Source organism: Streptopelia decaocto (assembly GCF_964273445.1).
Source record: "Streptopelia decaocto genome assembly, chromosome: 9".
Classification (NCBI taxonomy): Eukaryota; Metazoa; Chordata; class Aves; order Columbiformes; family Columbidae; genus Streptopelia; species Streptopelia decaocto.
This window is the reverse complement of record NC_138664.1, coordinates 18,860,516-18,878,143: the sequence shown is the minus strand read 5'-3', so window position 1 is coordinate 18,878,143 and position 17,628 is coordinate 18,860,516. Positions and strand designations below refer to the sequence as shown.

At 47.0% G+C, this 17,628-nt stretch overlaps 2 protein-coding genes across 4 annotated transcripts; both read left to right on the top strand.

The window, feature by feature from the left end:
• The first annotated feature begins 3,270 nt into the window (after window positions 1–3,270).
• Window positions 3,271–8,136, top strand: HYKK (hydroxylysine kinase). 3 transcript variants are annotated; one of them, XM_082061241.1, is made up of 6 exons: window positions 3,328–3,342; window positions 4,430–4,500; window positions 4,656–4,993; window positions 5,693–5,835; window positions 6,777–6,960; window positions 7,472–8,136. In XM_082061241.1, the coding sequence occupies exons 3-6, from the start codon at window positions 4,660–4,662 to the stop codon at window positions 7,960–7,962; spliced, it is 1,152 nt and encodes a 383-aa protein (XP_081917367.1). In that variant the 5' UTR covers window positions 3,328–3,342; window positions 4,430–4,500; window positions 4,656–4,659; the 3' UTR covers window positions 7,963–8,136. The 3 variants fall into 3 exon arrangements, with proteins under 3 accessions (XP_081917369.1, XP_081917367.1, XP_081917368.1); XM_082061243.1 differs by lacking the exon at window positions 4,430–4,500 and having other exon boundaries at window positions 3,271–3,342; XM_082061242.1 differs by lacking the exons at window positions 3,328–3,342; window positions 4,430–4,500 and adding an exon at window positions 4,092–4,165.
• Window positions 8,137–11,059: 2,923 nt separating this feature from the next.
• Window positions 11,060–16,027, top strand: PSMA4 (proteasome 20S subunit alpha 4). The gene is made up of 9 exons (XM_082061287.1): window positions 11,060–11,301; window positions 11,504–11,541; window positions 11,966–12,008; window positions 12,837–12,999; window positions 13,745–13,822; window positions 14,056–14,144; window positions 14,942–15,072; window positions 15,293–15,416; window positions 15,622–16,027. Exons 2-9 carry the CDS (start codon window positions 11,539–11,541, stop codon window positions 15,774–15,776), a joined length of 786 nt encoding a protein of 261 aa, XP_081917413.1. The 5' UTR covers window positions 11,060–11,301; window positions 11,504–11,538; the 3' UTR covers window positions 15,777–16,027.
• Window positions 16,028–17,628: the final 1,601 nt, after the last annotated feature.

The following is a 17,628-nucleotide window of genomic DNA, read 5'->3' as shown; positions in this document are numbered from 1 at the left end:
AGCAGATGGTATGGAATGTTAAAGGCCAAACAAAAGGACAGTTTTTCTTCATCCGGAGCTTAAAACACATATTCAGTTTTTAATTTCTTGGTCTTTAGGTTACAGGCTGAACAAAAAGCAATCTGCGTGAGGCCCGTGGTACCCTGTATCGTGACTTTCTGACCTTTATTGTGGGATTATATTTCATCCAAATCCAGATTTAAAACTGCTCATGCTATGAAATACTGTGTGCTTAGAAGTATGGATTTTTTTCATGAGAAACATCTCTGCATTTAAAAAAATGCTCACAATTATTTTCTTCATGCAGGCCAAGTGTAGTGCCCCAGCTTTCTGCAAGCTGCAGTGTCCTTTGATTGAAGTTTGTGATACCTGCTTCAAGGGATGCAGTATGTCATTTGACATCAGTTTTCACTGTACTGTCTGTGATACCATTAGACAAAGTACCTCCCCTTAGGATTTTAACCTTTAAAAATCTTGACCAAGATCTATTAGGACTGTTTAAATTCCTCTGCTGCAAATACAGCCTGTGTCTAATACATCAGACTTGCTTGTCAGTGTTGAGTAGCCAAGGTGGCTGTACTGCCTTGAATGTTTTCTCATGTGCTGTTGGTTACAGCTCTTCCAGACAGGCACCAGGTTCCCCAGCTGAGGATCCCACAGTACTGAACAAACCTGCTCTTACACCATTGCAACTTGTGTACATTCAATTGTGGGCACATTGGCGTTAAAGCCCCGTTCTGTGTGTGACGCTCCCGGAGAGGCACAGCTCCTGCGCTGGTGCTTGTTCCCCACTTCACTGAGCACTGACGGCTTCTGACCTGTGCAAGTGAGTCTTCAGCTTCAAGATTATTTCTGTGCTCTACCCTGAAGAGCTTCATAACACTACTTCTGGTTTATGTAGAGATTAATTTCTTTTGGAGAACAAAGCTACAATAACTTGCATATAAATTATCAAGATCTTGCTTGAAGATTTGTTGCTCTTGATAAGCATTGTCTTAAATATCGAACCTTTCGAGAGTACTGTATATTAGCTTGATTAGGTGTGCTTTCAATTTGTAACCAGCCACTAAGCTAGTTGGCTTGCAGACTTAACAGATGCACTGTTCAAATTTGAATAGTATGTTCCTGACATTCCTTAAAAAAAAGCCCCAACATATAATTAACAATATATTAATTTTTTGACAGTTCAAATGCCAAATTAATTTGACTTAATTGGCATAACTTTAATACACCTTTTATTTTATTGGACAAAGTTAGAATTTCTGTATAATCTGTTTTTATATTTCACTAGTTTTGCTGTGGTTTTCTATTAGTCAAGATAAAAACCATTCCAGTGACTCCTGCCACTGATATGGATGATAACTCCACAATATTCAACTGTGTGTTGAATGAGTTTCAGTTTTGTGGTACACTTTTGCTAATTTTATCCAGGGTTCTTCAGCAGATCTTCTTTCTAGTACAACAGTGTGTCTGATACTCTGTTGTTGGTTTTGTTTCTGTTCTTCCCCAGCTCAAAGGTGTTCTCTTGAACTAAATCGAAAATGTGTTCATTATTGGGGAGCAAATAAGAATTCAGTGCTGGCACATGGTGCCTCATGCAGATGGTAAATAAACACACACCTCTAAGGCTGTGTTAAATTTGCGTAACTGCTAATGCTTGAACGGAACGCAGCCTTCTCACCCCTAGTGCAGTGACACAGTTGTTGCTTCAGGAGCCAGCGATCCGAGCTGTGTCAGGGTAAGCCAGCACTGTCAAGTTAAGCACAGTTTCAGGGTGTGACTTACCCACAAGTTGTCACTAATAAAGCCTCTTTTAAAGTCTGTTTGAAGAGAGGTGATGGGTTCCATTACCATAGCAACTACTGTAATTCTGCTGCACTGTGTGGCTGAAAATCACCGACAGAGCTTTTGAGCTGTGCCGTGGTGCAGCTGCTGTTCCCCTTCGGTCCCCTGCCAGTGTTGCTGCGGTGGGTCCTGCCCCTCGAGCCCCATGTGAGCCGTGCGGAGCCATGCGGCTCCCACCCTTCAGCGCAGGGTGACCCGTGTCCTGCTCCCCACGTGGCACCGAGCTGCCCATGGAGGGAATGCTCGCCTGCTGAGCTGTGGGGATGTGCCCGTCCCCTCTCCCTGCGCAGCAGCGAGCGCTGCAACAGCCCTGCAGCAGAGCCCTGGACTCCGGACACTGCTGGGATGGGATGAGCTTTAGAGGGGCGAGAGTGACGTCCTCGTTGTGGCAGAGGTGGGGTGCGGCACGCTCAGAGTGCTGCCGTTACACACCAAACCTCAGTTAGACCTGTTCTAGTACGTTAAAGCATAGGAGGCAGTGTACCTTTTTGAAGAAGTGACTGTGTTAGATGTATGTAACCTAGAGATCTCTCTCCAGTTTGGTCTGGAAAAGAATCTGTTCCAATTTTTGCTAAATGTTTTCTCTCCTCATGCCCCTCTTCCTCCCTCCTCCACCTGAATTACAAAGCTTTGGGATAGTGTTGATGTTTATACATTTTACATCTAAGTATAAGGACATGAAGCTATGTATATTAATAATATTTAAGCAACTGCAAATAAATGTCTGCTGTTTAAAGCCAACAGAACAGTGTTAGTTTTAACTCCAGTAAGTATTGTATACATAGATCTTAAGTTCAGTTGATGACAATTGTGCATAAAATGTTACTGATGCTGTAAATTATTTTTAATAAAGAAAATTGTATCACAGTTCTTGTATGTTACCATCTATTTTGAATAGTTAATATGCAATACACTTAAAATGGCACTGTAAACATGTATGGAAGGGTGAGGTGAATAAGGGTCTAATTACATACATTACATAATTACGTGTGCCTCATTTTCTCATTAGGAGCGTCTCACATGTGGGCTTCCAAAGTGTGTTTAGTTGCTTTATAAAGAGGTTTTCTGTGTAAGCTGAGCTCGTACTAGTCTGGATATTACAACCCTATCAAATGCTTTTTGAATAACGGTCTTTTTTTCCCCAGGAAAATGTTGAACGTAGAATCTAGATCAACTTACTTGACTGCAGGATTTGTTGACTGAGGTTACATTTATGGCATGTAGGGCTCACAGATATGACCCAATCTCCAGCGGTGATTTGGGGGTGTCTGGCCCACCCTGAAGAGTCGCTTTTGGAAGCAGCATTCGCCTCGCATCAAACACAGAGACACTCAATTGTTCCAGTTTTCTCTTTCTTACAGATGTCGATGAGAGGCTGAATCACAACCCCAGCGCCCTGCGTTGCCTCCCAGACACAACGCGGCTCCCACCAGCGCCCTGGGCCGTAGCTCTTAAGACTTGGCGCTACTCTCTGCAGAATAAGGCAAGACTAACCAGGTGCGGATCTGCACAATGCATTGTGATTTTGTTTGCAGACAATGAGTATATTCTGATTTTGCTGTAACCTGCTCTGTACCTTCAAGTCACAAGCACAGCAAGAATGCATTCCTGCTATTATCAATTTTGTTCCAGGGAGCAATTATAAACCTTCAGTCAGCCTCAGAAACTGGGAGAAGGAACCCCAAATATTTTCTGGAGCGCTTTTGTTCTTAGAAAAAAAAAACTGGCTTGTGTGATTTCTAAGGGCTGGGAGAGGGCAAGTGAAGTAGGTCAGAATATTTTTTTAGTTGGTCAGTCACCCGGATGAGGTTACACAGGAAGGTGTCCAGGCGGGTTGGAATGTCTGCACAGAAGGAGACTCCACAACCCCCCTGGGCAGCCTGGGCCAGGCTCTGCCACCCTCACTGGGAAGAAGTTTCCTCTCATATTTAAGCGGAACCTTTTGTGTTCCAGTTTACACCCATTGCCCCTTGTCCTGTCACTGGTTGTCACCAGAAGAGCCTGGCTCCATCCCCCTGACACTCAGCCTTTCCGTATTGATACCCGTGAATGAGCTCCCCGAGCCTCCCGCGAGCTCCGAAGGGGTTTCCCTCGCCGCCCGCGGGAGGGCCGGCCCGGCCCGGGCGGCTCCTGCGCGGCCCCGGCCCTGCGGGTTCCCCCGTGCCGAGGGCCGGCCCAGCGCGGCCCCGCCTCCCGCTCCCTCCGGCGCGGGGCCCGGCAGCCGCCGCTCGCTGCGGGCGGGACAAAGGGCGGCGGGTCCAAGGGCCGCTCGTCCGAGTGGGGAGGCCGGGCCGGGGCCCCCGGAGCGGAGCGTCTGCAGGTTTGTTCTGCATTTCCCAACGCGGGAGCTCTGGAGGCCGCGACCGGGCGGACAGATTTGTCTGCTCTAACGTTCAGATCCACCCAAATGTGTCTCGTCTTTTTGCTGGTGTGAATTTAGAACTTCCTGGCCTGGGATTCAGTAGCTCCGTTCCTTAGGAAATCACCCCTGCTTTGCAACAAACCGGGTTAGGATGCTGCTGGAAATGAGCTGATAAAAACACTCCTAGTTGGTGAGGTTGTCCTGTGTGCTTGTTCTGGGCAGATTGAGTGCATGTCTCTGAAGGCTTTCTCGTGGGGAGGCTGCAGGCTGAGCAGCTGACAAGAAATCACAATGTAAGAAACCAGGATTGACTTAGTGCGTTTTCTTTGCTTATTTAATAAATGTGGGAAACTCCTCTCCAGTGTCCAAATTAATTTTGTGGTAGTAATGACTCCTTTTGATGTCAGAATACAACTAAGATCATCCAGCTTCTCTTTTTCTTTGCTAGAGACATGATGTCTTCTGGAAGCAGCTGCCAGCCCCAGATGCTGCCCAAACCGGCGCTTGGTGAGACAGAAGCAGCCGAGCTGGTCGACAGGGTGTTTGGGTTAAGGGTGTCCTGGATCGCGCCGCTCCCCAGCTACGACGATCAGAATTTCCACGTGCGTGTCTCCAGAGACGGAGGTGCTGACGAGTACGTCCTCAAAATCACCAATTCGGAGGACAGCCAGGAGCCCGACGTCATCGAGGCGCAGACCCGCGCCATGATGTTCCTCAGCGCTGAAGGCTTCCCCTCAGCTGTGCCTCAGCTCACCAGAGATGGTGCCATAATGTCTCTGGAGTCAGGTGAGCAATTACAAGCACCTTTACTGCAATACTATCACCCTATATGGAACGTCATATCTATACCAAAGTAAAACTCAGCCTTCTTTTTAAATATTAGGGCATATGTATCGGATGACCTATGTGTCCAAGCTTAAAATACCAGGGGCAAAGCAAGTTAGAGAAGAGTAATAATTAACTATGAAAATAACTCCAGGGTAATGACTTTGAGAAAACATTGACATGACCTATCCATGCACAAGGGAAAAAAAACCTCATTGACTAAATGATGTTACAAATTATTTGCCTACAGAAAGGTGTAAAATACAGTTCTAGACCGTCTACAATACCAGAATAAATTGCTTTAATAGTGCTTGAAAAGAGCGTGTTGCCATCTTGGTTTTCTAGTCACTGTTAGTTCCACTCAAAAGCTGGGATTCCAGAGACCTCCTGTTCTGCAAAACTCTGTCAGTGTTATTGAGGGCGCGGGAGGAACCTGCTGTGTGCAGAGGCCACTCCAAGCACAAGGAGAGGAGTCCAGCACAGGTTGCAAACGTGTTAAGGTTTGCACATCATCATATGACATCCTGGTAAATCAAATCCTTGAATGCAATCTGTTAATTGGCTGCAGCAGATGATTTCTACACTGGGATGAACCTTTTTTGCTTCTTGCCTTAACTAACAGCACATAGACAACTGACAGTGTGTCTCTTTGCCTGTTAGCTGGTGGATGTGGGAACAAGAAGTACATGGTCCGCCTGCTGACGTACCTGCCAGGTACACCTGTAGCAAAGATTGCTACAAATGCTCAGATTTTCTACGAGATCGGTAAGCTCGCTGCCAGTTTGGATAAAGCGCTCTCAGAGGTGAGTTTTAAAGCATTTTTTGAATAATGCACATCAGGCACAGCTGGCCAATCTATTCTTTTGAATTCGTTTTGACTTGCTGTCTTCCTCCTGGTCATCAGAACTGTGACCGTTTAACACTGGCAGCAGTTGGTCCCTTGTCTACAACGCCAGCTGTGCTAACGAACAGAGACTGGTGACACTTCTCTCATTCGCACCCCTTCCAGTCAAACAACCTTAATGCAAAGTTCTTTCTTTGCTCTGTAATTATACAGGATAATAAAGCTGACAAATCAGCCAGTAATGAAGTTTGATACATAAAAGAACTCTTGCATTATTAATTGCTTTTCATTAACCTTTCCTTCTGATGTTCTGGCTACTGATCTCAGGCCGTTATGAAAGGTGAATTGTCAGCTTTACCAACCACAATCTTAAATTACAAGAGCATTTTTCAGCTGGGGAAGATATCTTCCTGTTGCCTTCTAATACCCTGGTCACGCTCTTATGATGAGATTAAAACCATTTATGTAGTCCAGCTAGTCTCAAGATATGCCTGTAACTTGTCCTGCCAAGGAGGAAATAGTTGATGAGAAGGCAAATTTTGATGGAAAAGGCTCTTTATGCTGTTAACATATGGATCATCATCTACCAAGGTTTGTCATTTAAAAGAAAGCATTAGAAGACTCAAGGGTAAGTGTGGTCTGCAGTGGTAGAGATGCTTTTCCTTGTGCCTAAAGAATGGGGGAAAAAACCCATTTGGGCTGTATGTAGATGTTAAGATGCTCACCTTAATAATTCTTCAGGTTATTCTTTTACTTGCTGTTTTAAAGCAATAGTCAAAGTCGTGATGCTTTTCAGTGAGTCTCCTTAGGAACCTATTAAAGCTAATAGGGTTTTGAATCAAGCCCTTTAGTCACAGGATTTTTACTTACGGCCTCTTTTCTCTTGTGCTTTTTCCACAGAAATTCCATCATCCATCAGCAAAGAGTCTGCATCGAGGTCAGTTCATTTGGAACCTGGCAAACGTTCCTCTTCTAGATCGGTACCTTTATGCTTTGGGCCAGAACAAATACCGTGAAGTTGTGGAACAAGTTATTGAGCAGTTCAAAGGGAAAGTGATCCCCAAACTAAGCAGTTTCCGAGCCTGTGAGTATTTTATTCTCATTGTCATTATGTGGAACCGAGACACTGAACCAGTGTGGAATGAGCCAGGAAGAACGTGTCCAGAGTCATGTTCAGGTCTTGGTCTTTCTGATGAGTTTCCTTCCACTTAAAGTGATTATTTTCATGCTGTTACATCAGCTTAGTAAGAATCTATGAAGTACAGGAAGTCTTTTCAAAAGGCCCAAATAACTATTTAATCTTATTTTTGGAATTCATCTCCCACTGATGCTGATGACAGTTTGAAAACAGCTGTTCTGTGTTTGGAAAACACTTGACCAGTTGCTCTGTGTGACCCTTCGGAGGAACGGAGGCTCCTGGGCAGCAGCGAGGCCGGGAAAGGTGACACTTGGTGCTGAGGGAGACTAATATGGTTTTGTAGTTGAGTGTTAGTTTGAGCATCTTTTCAAAGCTGTTTCACTGAGAACAGAAACAAAAAGTTACATTCTGCTGTTTAATAATTGTTAAATACTGTTTCTGTTTCTTCTGTGTCCAGGTATCAACCACGGCGATCTCAACGACCACAACATTCTCGTTGACTCCAGTGCTGCTTCCGCGCAGCATCCTAAGTACAGGGTGTCCGGCATCCTGGATTTCAGCGACATGAGTTATGGCTATTACGTGTTTGAAGTGGCCATAGCCATCACGTACATGATGATCGAGAGCCCGGATCCCCTGGGGGTCGGCGGGCACGTCCTGGCCGGGTTCGAGAGCGTCCTGCCCCTCAGCGGGGAGGAGAGAGCGGCCCTGTTCCTGCTGGTGAGCGGCCGCTTCGCGCAGTCCCTCGTCCTCGCCGCGCACACGGCCCTGCTGTACCCCGAGAACCAGGAGTACCTCATGGTCACGGCCAGGACGGGCTGGAAACACTTAATGAAGATGTTTGAGGTGGGACAGGAGGCCGTGGAGAGGACGTGGTTCGAGACTGCCCACGCATATGTGAGCCCCGGCAGCTCGGCGGCTGCTGAGGAGCCCCCCGCGGTCCAATAAAGGCGCTGCTGGAGCGGGACCCGCGCTGGGGCTGCATTCTAAAACTGATGAGGACCAGGTGGCCTCCTATGCCCCTAGGGAGAAATGGGTGTGCTCTGCTCGCTCCCTGAAATGCCTGTACACCAATGTGCACAGCATGGGGAATAAGCAGGAGGAGCTAGAATCCTATGTTCGGTCGGGAGATTATGATCTGGTGGCAATTACAGAAACATGGTGGGACAGTTCACATGACTGGAATGTGGTCATGGATGGCTATGCCCTTTTCAGGAAAGACAGGCCAGCCAGGCGTGGTGGTGGAGTTGCTCTCTATGTGAGAGAGCAACTACAATGTACTAAATTCTGCCCAGAAGTGGATGATGAGCGGGTTGAGAGTGTATGGGTCAGGATCAAGGGGCAGGCTGGCAGGGCTGACACTGTTGTGGGCGTCTGTTACAGGCCACCAGATCAGGCTGAGGAAGTTGATGAGGCCTTCTATGGGCAGCTGAGAGTGGCCTCACAGTCACAGGCCCTGGTTGTGGTGGGGGATTTTAACTTCCCTGATGTTTGCTGGAAGGACCATTCAGCCAGCCAGCCGCAGTCCAGGAGGTTCCTCCAGTGCATTGATGATAACTTCCTCATGCAGATGGTGGAGGAGCCGACCAGGAGAGGTGCACTGCTGAATCTCATCCTCACTAACAAGGAGGGTCTGGTCGAAGCAGTAAAGGTTGAGGGCTGCCTGGGTTGCAGTGACCACGAGATGGTGGAGTTCAGCATCTCGTGTGGCAGGAACAGAATAGCAAGTAGAATTGCAACCCTGGACTTTAGCAGGGCAAACTTTGGCCTTTTCAAGCAATTGCTGGGGGAAATCCCATGGGCAAGACTGCTTGAAGGAAAAGGGGCCCAAGATAGCTGGATTGCATTCAGAGATTGCTTCTTCCACGCTCAGGATCAGAGCATCCCCACACGTAGGAAGTCAAGGAAGGGAGCCAGGAGGCCTGCGTGGTTGAATAGGGATCTGTTGGGTATGCTCAAGCAGAAGAGGAGAGTTTACAGGTCATGGAAGCAGGGGCTGGCCACTTGGGAGGAATATAAGGCTGCTGTTAGAGGATGTAGGAAGGCAGCTGGGATAGCCAAGGCCTCCTTAGAATTACAGCTGGCGAGAGGGGTCAAGGACAGCAAAAAGAACTTTTTCAAATACATAGCAGATAAAACTAATACCAGAGGCAATGTCGGCCCACTGATGAATGGGTGGGTGCCCTGGTGGCCGAAGATACAGAGAAGGCAGAATTACTGAATGCCTTCTTTGTCTCTGTCTACTCTGCCGGAGGCTGTCCTGGGGAGCCCTGTACCCCTGAGACCCCGGGTGAAGCCAGGTCAATGGAGGAGTTTGCTTTAGTCGATGAGGACTGGGTTGGGGAGCAATTAAATAGTTTGGACATCCATAAATCCATGGGTCCAGATGGGATGCATCCGCGGGTGCTGAGGGAGCTGGCTGAAGTCATTGCTGGACCGCTCTCCATCATCTTTGCCAAGTCTTGGGAAACGGGAGAGGTGCCCAAGGATTGGAGGAAAGCAAATGTCACTCCAGTCTTCAAAAAGGGCAAGAAGGAGGACCGGGGTAACTCTGGACCGGTCAGCCTCACCTCTGTCCCTGGGAAACTGATGGAACAACTTCTCCTTGGTGCCATCTCAAGGCATATCAAGGATAAGAGGGTTATTAGGGGCAGTCAGCATGGCTTCACCAAGGGTAGGTCATGCTTGACCAGCCTCATAGCCTTTTATGAGAATGTAACAAGGTGGATGGATGATGGCAGAGCGGTGGATGTGGTCTACCTTGACTTCAGTAAAGCCTTTGACACAGTCTCCCACAGCATCCTCACAGCTAAGTTGAGGAGGTGTGGTCTAGACAATAGAGTAGGGAGGTGGGTTGCAAACTGGCTTAGGGAGAGAAGCCAGAGAGTGGCAGTCAATGGTGCAGAGTCTAGTTGAGGCCTGTATCCAGTGCAGTGCCTCAGGGGTCAGTACTGGGGCCAATATTATTCAATATATTCATTAACGATTTAGACGAGGGAATAGAGTGCACTATCAGCAAGTTTGCTGATGACACCAAGCTGGGAGGAGTGGCTGACATGCCAGAAGGCTGTGCTGCCATCAGAGACCTGGACAGGCTGGAGAGTTGGGCAGGGAATAACCTAATGAAATTTAACAAGGGAAAGCGTAGAGTCCTGCATCTGGGCAGGAACAACCCCAGGTTCCAGTATAGGTTGGGAAATTACATATTAGAGAGCAGTGTAGGGGAAAGGGACCTGGGGGTCCTGGGGACAGCAGGGTGACCATGAGCCAGCAGTGTGCCCTTGTGGCCAGGAAGGCCAATGGCATCCTGGGGTGGATTAGAAGGGGGGTGGTCAGTAGGTCAGAGAGGTTCTCCTGCCCCTCTGCTCCGCCCTGGTGAGACCACACCTGGAATATTGTGTCCAGTTCTGGGCCCCCCAGTTCCAGCAGGACAGGGAACTGCTGGAGAGAGTCCAGCGCAGGGCAACAAAGATGCTGAAGGGAGTGGAGCATCTCCTGTGTGAGGAAAGGCTGAGGGAGCTGGGGCTCTTTAGTTTGGAGGAGTCTGAGGGGTGACCTCATTAATGTTTATAAATATATGAAGGGTGAGTGTCAGGAGGATGGAGCCAGGCTCTTCTCAGTGACAACCAATGATAGGACAAGGGGTAATGGGATCAAGCTGGAACACAAGAGGTTCCACTTAAATTTGAGAAGAAACTTCTTCTCAGTAAGGGTGACAGACACTGGCCCAGGCTGCCCAGGGGGGTTGTGGAGTCTCCTTCTGTGCAGACATTCCAACCCGCCTGGACATGTTCCTGTGCGACCTCACCCGGGCGTTCCTGCTCCAGCAGGGGGATTGCACTGGATGAGCTTTTGAGGTCCCTTCCAATCCCAAACATACTGTGATACTGTGATACTGTGTGCGCGCTGTGGGCGGGACCTGAGGGCGGGACCTGGGGCCTGGGGGCGGGTCCTCCTTCCGCGCCGAGGGGGCGGGCCCGGGGGCGGCTCGCGGCTGCTCCGTCCCCCGCGGCGCGGCAGCTGCGGTGGCCGCGAGGGGGAGCTGCTACGGCAGCGCGAGCCGCTGCGCGTGCTGACCCTCTGGGCGGGAGCGCGGGCACGGGCCCGAGCGGCAGCCGCGCGCGGCGGCCGTCGGGGGGAAGAGGCCGGCCGGCCCCGCCCCTGCCCGGCGCAGGCGCAGTGGCCATTTCCGGCGCGGCGGTGACGGTGCCGGCGCGGCGGTAGAGCCCGGTTGTTCCCCGCGGACGGGCTTCGCTCGCCCTTCCCGCCGCTGGGCCCTCGGCCGCCGTGAGTGACGGAGGCAGCGCGGGCGGCTGGGCGGGCCGGGGGGAACGGGGCGCGCCGGAGGCGGCGGGGCCCTGGCCGCCAGCCGCGGGGGGATGACTCTGCAGCGCGGCGGGGCCGCCGGGCCGGCCCTGGCTGCAGCGCTCTGCGGCTTCGGGACCGGCTGCGCTCGGTGCCTTTTAACGCGCGGTGTGGTGTTTTGCAGGCCTGAGTCCCTCCTGCCCCAGCGCGTCCCGCACCATGGTGAGTGGGCCTGCGGGCCGGGCCGGGGCACGGCGTGGGGGCCGCGGGGGGCCGTGGGGGCCGCGGGGGGCCGTGGGGGGCCGCGGGGGGCCGTGGGGGCCGCGGGTGGCCGTGGGGGCCGCGGGTGGCCGGGGGGGCCGCGGGTGGCCGTGGGGGCCGCGGGGGGCGGTGGGGGCCGCGGGGGGCGGTGGGGGCCGCGGGTGGCCGTGGGGGCCGCGGGGGGCCGTGGGGGCCGCGGGGGGCCGTGGGGGCCGCGGGGGGCCGTGGGGGCCGCGGGTGGCCGTGGGGGCCGCGGGGGGCCGTGGGCCGGGGCGCCGCGGGAACGAACCGAGCTCTCCGAGCCGTGAGGCTCCAGCATCGCCGGCTCTAGAATGCTGCTTCTGACCTGAGAACCAGGATATTCAATGAGGTGTTCTTTTTACAGTCTCGAAGATACGACTCCAGAACTACCATCTTTTCTCCAGAAGGTATTTTTTAATCTCACACTTTTAAATAATCTGACTGTTCCATCTAGCGTCACAAAACTAAATAACAAACTGCTTGTACAACGGTTGGTTGTTTATAGTGTGTTTCTGTCTATGTATGAGTTAAAGAAATCATATTTATTTGCCAGTAGTGTACAGTTCTCTAAGGACACCGAGGGTCCCAGCTGGAAGCTTCCAGATTCGTCCTAGTTGAGGCACTGATGCCTGTGCCCCGTTAGTGAGTGATGCCACCTGCCCTGGTTTGGAAAGAACTTCCGCAAATCTTCACCATCTTTGGTTGAGAATGGATGGGTTGTGTTTCTGTTCTCCACCCCCGAGAATGCGCAACAGCCCGCTGCTGCAATCCTGCCGCTCCTGGTTATTCTCACTGAAACAATATGTACAGAGCCACGCTTTCATATTTCTTAGATGGGATGGACTCAGTAAGACTAGTGTTAAATATTTCCTTTGATTAGTGAAGATCTGTTTTGGCTCAGCCTAGTGCAGCAGAGAGTTCTGCAGGGTTTTGTTTGGTTGGGTTTTGGTTTTTTTGTTTGTGTTGTTTTTTGTTGGTTTGGTTTTTAAAAATAATGGGGTTTTTTCCACATTGGCAATTCCTCGTATTTTCTTACCAGATTTGCACATTCTCCTTCTCTGACTCCTTCTTCCTTTTCAACCAATTAATTTGCTATCAACTGGTAACAGACTGCAAAAACAAGACTAGATTGCACAATGAGCATCTGTCACATTCTTTCCAATTTACCTCACCTTGTGTACGTGGTCTTGCTCAGTGTTACTTTTTCGATGTCACCAATTGAAATCCTTTCGCAGGTCGCCTGTACCAGGTTGAGTACGCAATGGAGGCGATTGGACACGCCGGAACTTGCTTGGGAATTCTAGCAAACGATGGCGTTTTGCTGGCAGCAGAGAGACGCAACATTCACAAGCTTCTTGATGAAGTGTTTTTCTCGGAGAAAATATACAAACTTAATGAGTAAGTTGAAATGATGATCAGACCCAGTGACCTTATCAGTAACAAAATGCTGCTGTTACTCAGATATTTTAGCAGTAAACCTGATTTTATTGGAAATATTAGTATTCCTTTTGTTCAGTGTTTTAGCAGGTAGTTCTTCTGAAGTAGAAGCATCACTGTTTTTTTAACCTCTAGGAGAATTTTCTAGGTGGAATAGCCTGTGTTTGTTGATACTTCCCCATACAATGTAATCTTAGTGCAGCACTTATGAAAATTAGGAGTTGTCAGTTTTACAAAATATCTTTTGAGGAGGCAGAATAAAGAATGCACAAAAAACTCACCATTTGATTTCCGCTCAGTGTCCTCTTCCAAAACTTTGTTTTTCTTTTATGATTCAAAGAGAACAGGATAATTAGGTAAGACAGGCCTTAGCTTTCTCTGCCATAACGGTAGCAGAGAAGATATATCTCCCTGTGACAACTTCCCTTTTAGCTTGTACAGACACTTGGGACTTGATCATCTTCTCAGAACTATACACATAACAAACATACTGACCCGCTTACTTTTTGCTGTCCACTTCTGCTCTTCCAAAATGGTTACCAATATTTTTGGCATGCCCTAAAGGCTGGAGCTGATACACCCGTTTTGTACAGCTGCTGTGTAGTTTTGATCAGCAAAGCCTCACAGTAGGTGTTCACTGTATGAAGACGTGTCTGTTTGTTGGATACTGGTAGGAATTCAGTTAATCCGCGTGCTTTTATTGCAGGGATATGGCTTGCAGTGTTGCAGGAATAACTTCAGATGCCAACGTTCTAACAAATGAACTGAGACTGATTGCACAGAGGTAGGTCTGCTGACAGTTGATGTGGTTTTCCTTGCCTGCACTGTCAGATTCAGTTCTGTTTACGTATTAAATCAAAATGAAAATGCACTTAGTAGAGCAGAAGTAGGTTGTTTGAAATAAAACAGCTAGATCAAGGAGACACTCTAACTTAGGAACTTGGTTCTCGTTAAATGTGGTACAGGATACTGTCAGCAAAACAAGTTTTGAAAATTGTTTTTTTCTCTTTCTGTTAGATACCTATTACAATATCAAGAGCCTATTCCTTGTGAACAACTGGTAACAGCGCTCTGTGATATCAAGCAGGCTTACACGCAGTTTGGAGGTAACAAAGTGTGATTAACGGTTGTGCTTTTAAATGTCCACAGAATGATTTTGTTATATAATTTAAAGTGTCTTGAGTCTCTGGACAGTTCTACGAAATTCTTCTGTGACGAGTTACACTGAGAATAACAACAGCCAATATAAGAGGGGAACGGGTGGTCACGGTTACTGTTTTGCTACTGAAGGTGCAGCTTTTTAGTGAGTGACAAATTGATGGCTGAGATTCTGGCCCATTGCATAGAATACAGGTGTCATCTTCCAGCATTTGGGGCCCATCCAGCATAATAGCACAATGAATCACAAATAACACCATATGTAGGGGTATCAATGTTGTTATTATTTCTGTGGATCAAGCAACATGTTAGAAAATGATGTTGTAAGTAATGTTCCTTAGTAAGTTCCTTAGTATGTTTCTGGTATTTTATACATACGTAGCGTGAAAGAATGACCTTTTTATGTACCTGGCTTTTGATACTGTTAAAATATATACTTTGACAGCTAAGCTACATGCATTAAATATTAAGTTTTGATTTCAAGTCCTAAGATTATAAATTACATTCGTGGAGACAGAAATGAGCTGCTTTTGGGGTTAAATGAAATAAACCTCTGCTGCCTCCCCACCCCAAGACTTAGAAAGACAAGCTGGTGTGCTTATCTCAAGCAGCAGAAGCGCAGAGCAGTCTGTTATATCCTTCTTCACAGGAACAGATTTGAAAAAAGGAATCAAAGAAAATAATTGTCACTCATGACCAATCTTGTTTCTAAATTTAGATTGCTAATAGCCCTTCTCTTCAACAGGAAAACGTCCTTTTGGTGTTTCACTGCTGTATATTGGCTGGGATAAGCATTATGGATTTCAGCTGTATCAAAGTGATCCTAGTGGAAATTATGGAGGGTGGAAAGCAACATGCATTGGGAATAATAGTGCTGTAAGTTCTGGTTTTTCTCCTCTCAAAAGTCAAGCAAAAAAAAAAAAAAAAGCATAAATTGCACTGTAGTAATTAAACTGAGCTGTTGATTACTAGTGCAGAGCAGAAATTGGTAACTGTAGAAATGCTGCTGTTACTCATGTATTGATATTATCTGACAAAAAGCAACTGGTTGGTTGGTTGCCCCAAAATACCATTTTAATTTCTGTGAAATTTGTAGGCAGCTGTGTCAATGCTAAAGCAAGACTACAAAGAAGGAGAAATGACCTTAAAGACTGCACTTGCACTAGCCATTAAGGTTCTAAACAAAACCATGGATGTTAGCAAACTCTCTGCAGAGAAAGGTAAGCAGTGCGCTAATACGGGATAACGCCTCCCTGGAGAGGTACGAACTCGCGTGTGTACGCTGCTGCAGGACAGAGCGCTGCCTCTGGCAGGGCAAGAGCCTCCTGCACGTCACCGTCAGCTGTAACTGCAAATCTTACCCTGCTGGGATTGCTCTGGCTAAAGAACAAACTCTGATGCCGCTGTCTGTTCCGTGTGTTTCAGTTGAAATTGCAACGCTGACAAGGGAGAATGGGAAGACAGTAATAAGGGTTCTGAAGCAAAAGGAGGTGGAACAGTTGATAAAACAACATGAGGAGGAGGAAGCAAAAGCTGAACGTGAGAAGAAGGAAAAAGAACAAAAAGAGAAGGATAAATAGAGTATGAAATTAAGTGGTCTGTAGATAATATAGGGCCTGCTTCAGCAAAAGATAATCTGGATTTCTCTTTGGTAAAAGCCTACAAATATGCCATGGAGGACCCAGAAATGCTCTTGATGAACCAGGTCCTTCATCATCACGAAGATAATTAGTTCACTGCTCCTTACATTGACCAATAATTGCTTTCATTCTTGAACACTCTATTTCTTTCTTCTATTTTTTATTATGGAATAAAATTTGAGAAGAATGGTGATGAGTGTCTTTATTTCCTCAGTAATGCCTGGATATATCTTGAGGGATTTAATCACTGTAAACCATTAAAACAAGGTATATGCTAGTTGGTAAAGAAAAAAGAATCGTTAGAAATTTGTGTGTATGTGTGGGTTTTGCTTTTAAAGTAGTGAAAAGGGCTCCTAAGTTTGAAAAAATCATTTCACAAATCCAGACTCGAAGTGTGCTGGCATGCCAAGTGTTCATTTTGGCCTATTTGTCCTATACCAGGTTATGTCCAGCTGATGGTCTTGCAAGCAGTAGTTTTAGACCTGCCCTGTAGCAAATGTGTTCAGCTGATCAGAGCCTTTCTGGAACACATGTGTTCTCTGAGAAATTAATCATATCACACTAGCTATATTCACACAAACTAGAGGAACATTTTACAAAGGCCACGTAAAAATGTTAAGCTATCTCATCAAAATACAAATAGGTAAATAAAACAGTGCATGATTTTAGGCCATGTTGAGTATTTTACATTTTATCCTGAAAGAAAATTGAAATGTTTTATATTTAGTTTACTCCCTAGAGGATTTAGTTCCCTTCTCTGACAGACAAGAGTCTAGAAAACTAACCAGTTAGCCACTTGAGAAATCACAATAGTTGTGCATGAATTACAATAATTCGTGCTCATATTGTCCTTATAATGAATGCAAAATAATATGATTTTCAGATTAATAAAAATCTCTTCTAGATCTGAAAAAAAATGAACTGGCGTTAATAGAGAAGATGAAAACAAGTTACTGAAAATTATTTTGTACCCTTTTGGTTATTAAAAGCAAATTGAAAAGCTTGCTTGAACGGCACGCTTAAGTGAGAGGCCTTACCAGACTCTGGCACTGGTGATCCAGCCCCTTTGTGTTGGCTCTGGATTGTGTCTGGTAGTTTTTGGTTTTTTTTTTACTCCAAAGGATATCTGGTGTTTACAGGATTTAATGTGACCATTTAAAGAAACAGAGTGAATCCTACAGTGTTTTATTCTTTTTCATCTATCCCAGCCTTTTTGACTGACAAAATGTACTTTGCCAACATGGCCAGAAATTAAACCTTGTTCTCAACACCACCCTTTTTGAGCTCCTTGCTGTGAGACTCACTGCTGAGGAGAGGAAGGTGCCTGATGTGCACGTTGTGCCACATTAAATCTTCCGAATAATAACATAGGAATCATCTTTCATGTACCAAGTCCTGAAGAGCTACAGAAAACATGCAATGGGTAGAATCAAATCTTCTTCTAAAGGGTTGCATAAATACCTCAAGCTCCATTTTTATGTAGAAAATTCAGTGCTCGATCTTATTTTTTGATACCATGAATGCAATATATCAGCATCTTTTGCAGATTTCTAGATCACGGATTATAGTTATACAAGTATTTGGAACATGCCCTAAAAGCAGCAATGCCAAAATGGAGTTTCTTCTAACTTCTCAAAAGATCACTTGAAACAAAACGTGGTAGGCTCCAGCAATGCTTTCTGTCTTCCAGGAAACCATGGGAGCATCTGTGTCCATCAAAGTACATCTGTCACACAAGGCAAGTTGCTTAGTGGAGCAGTAGCAGAATTACATCACTTAGGATACAGATTTA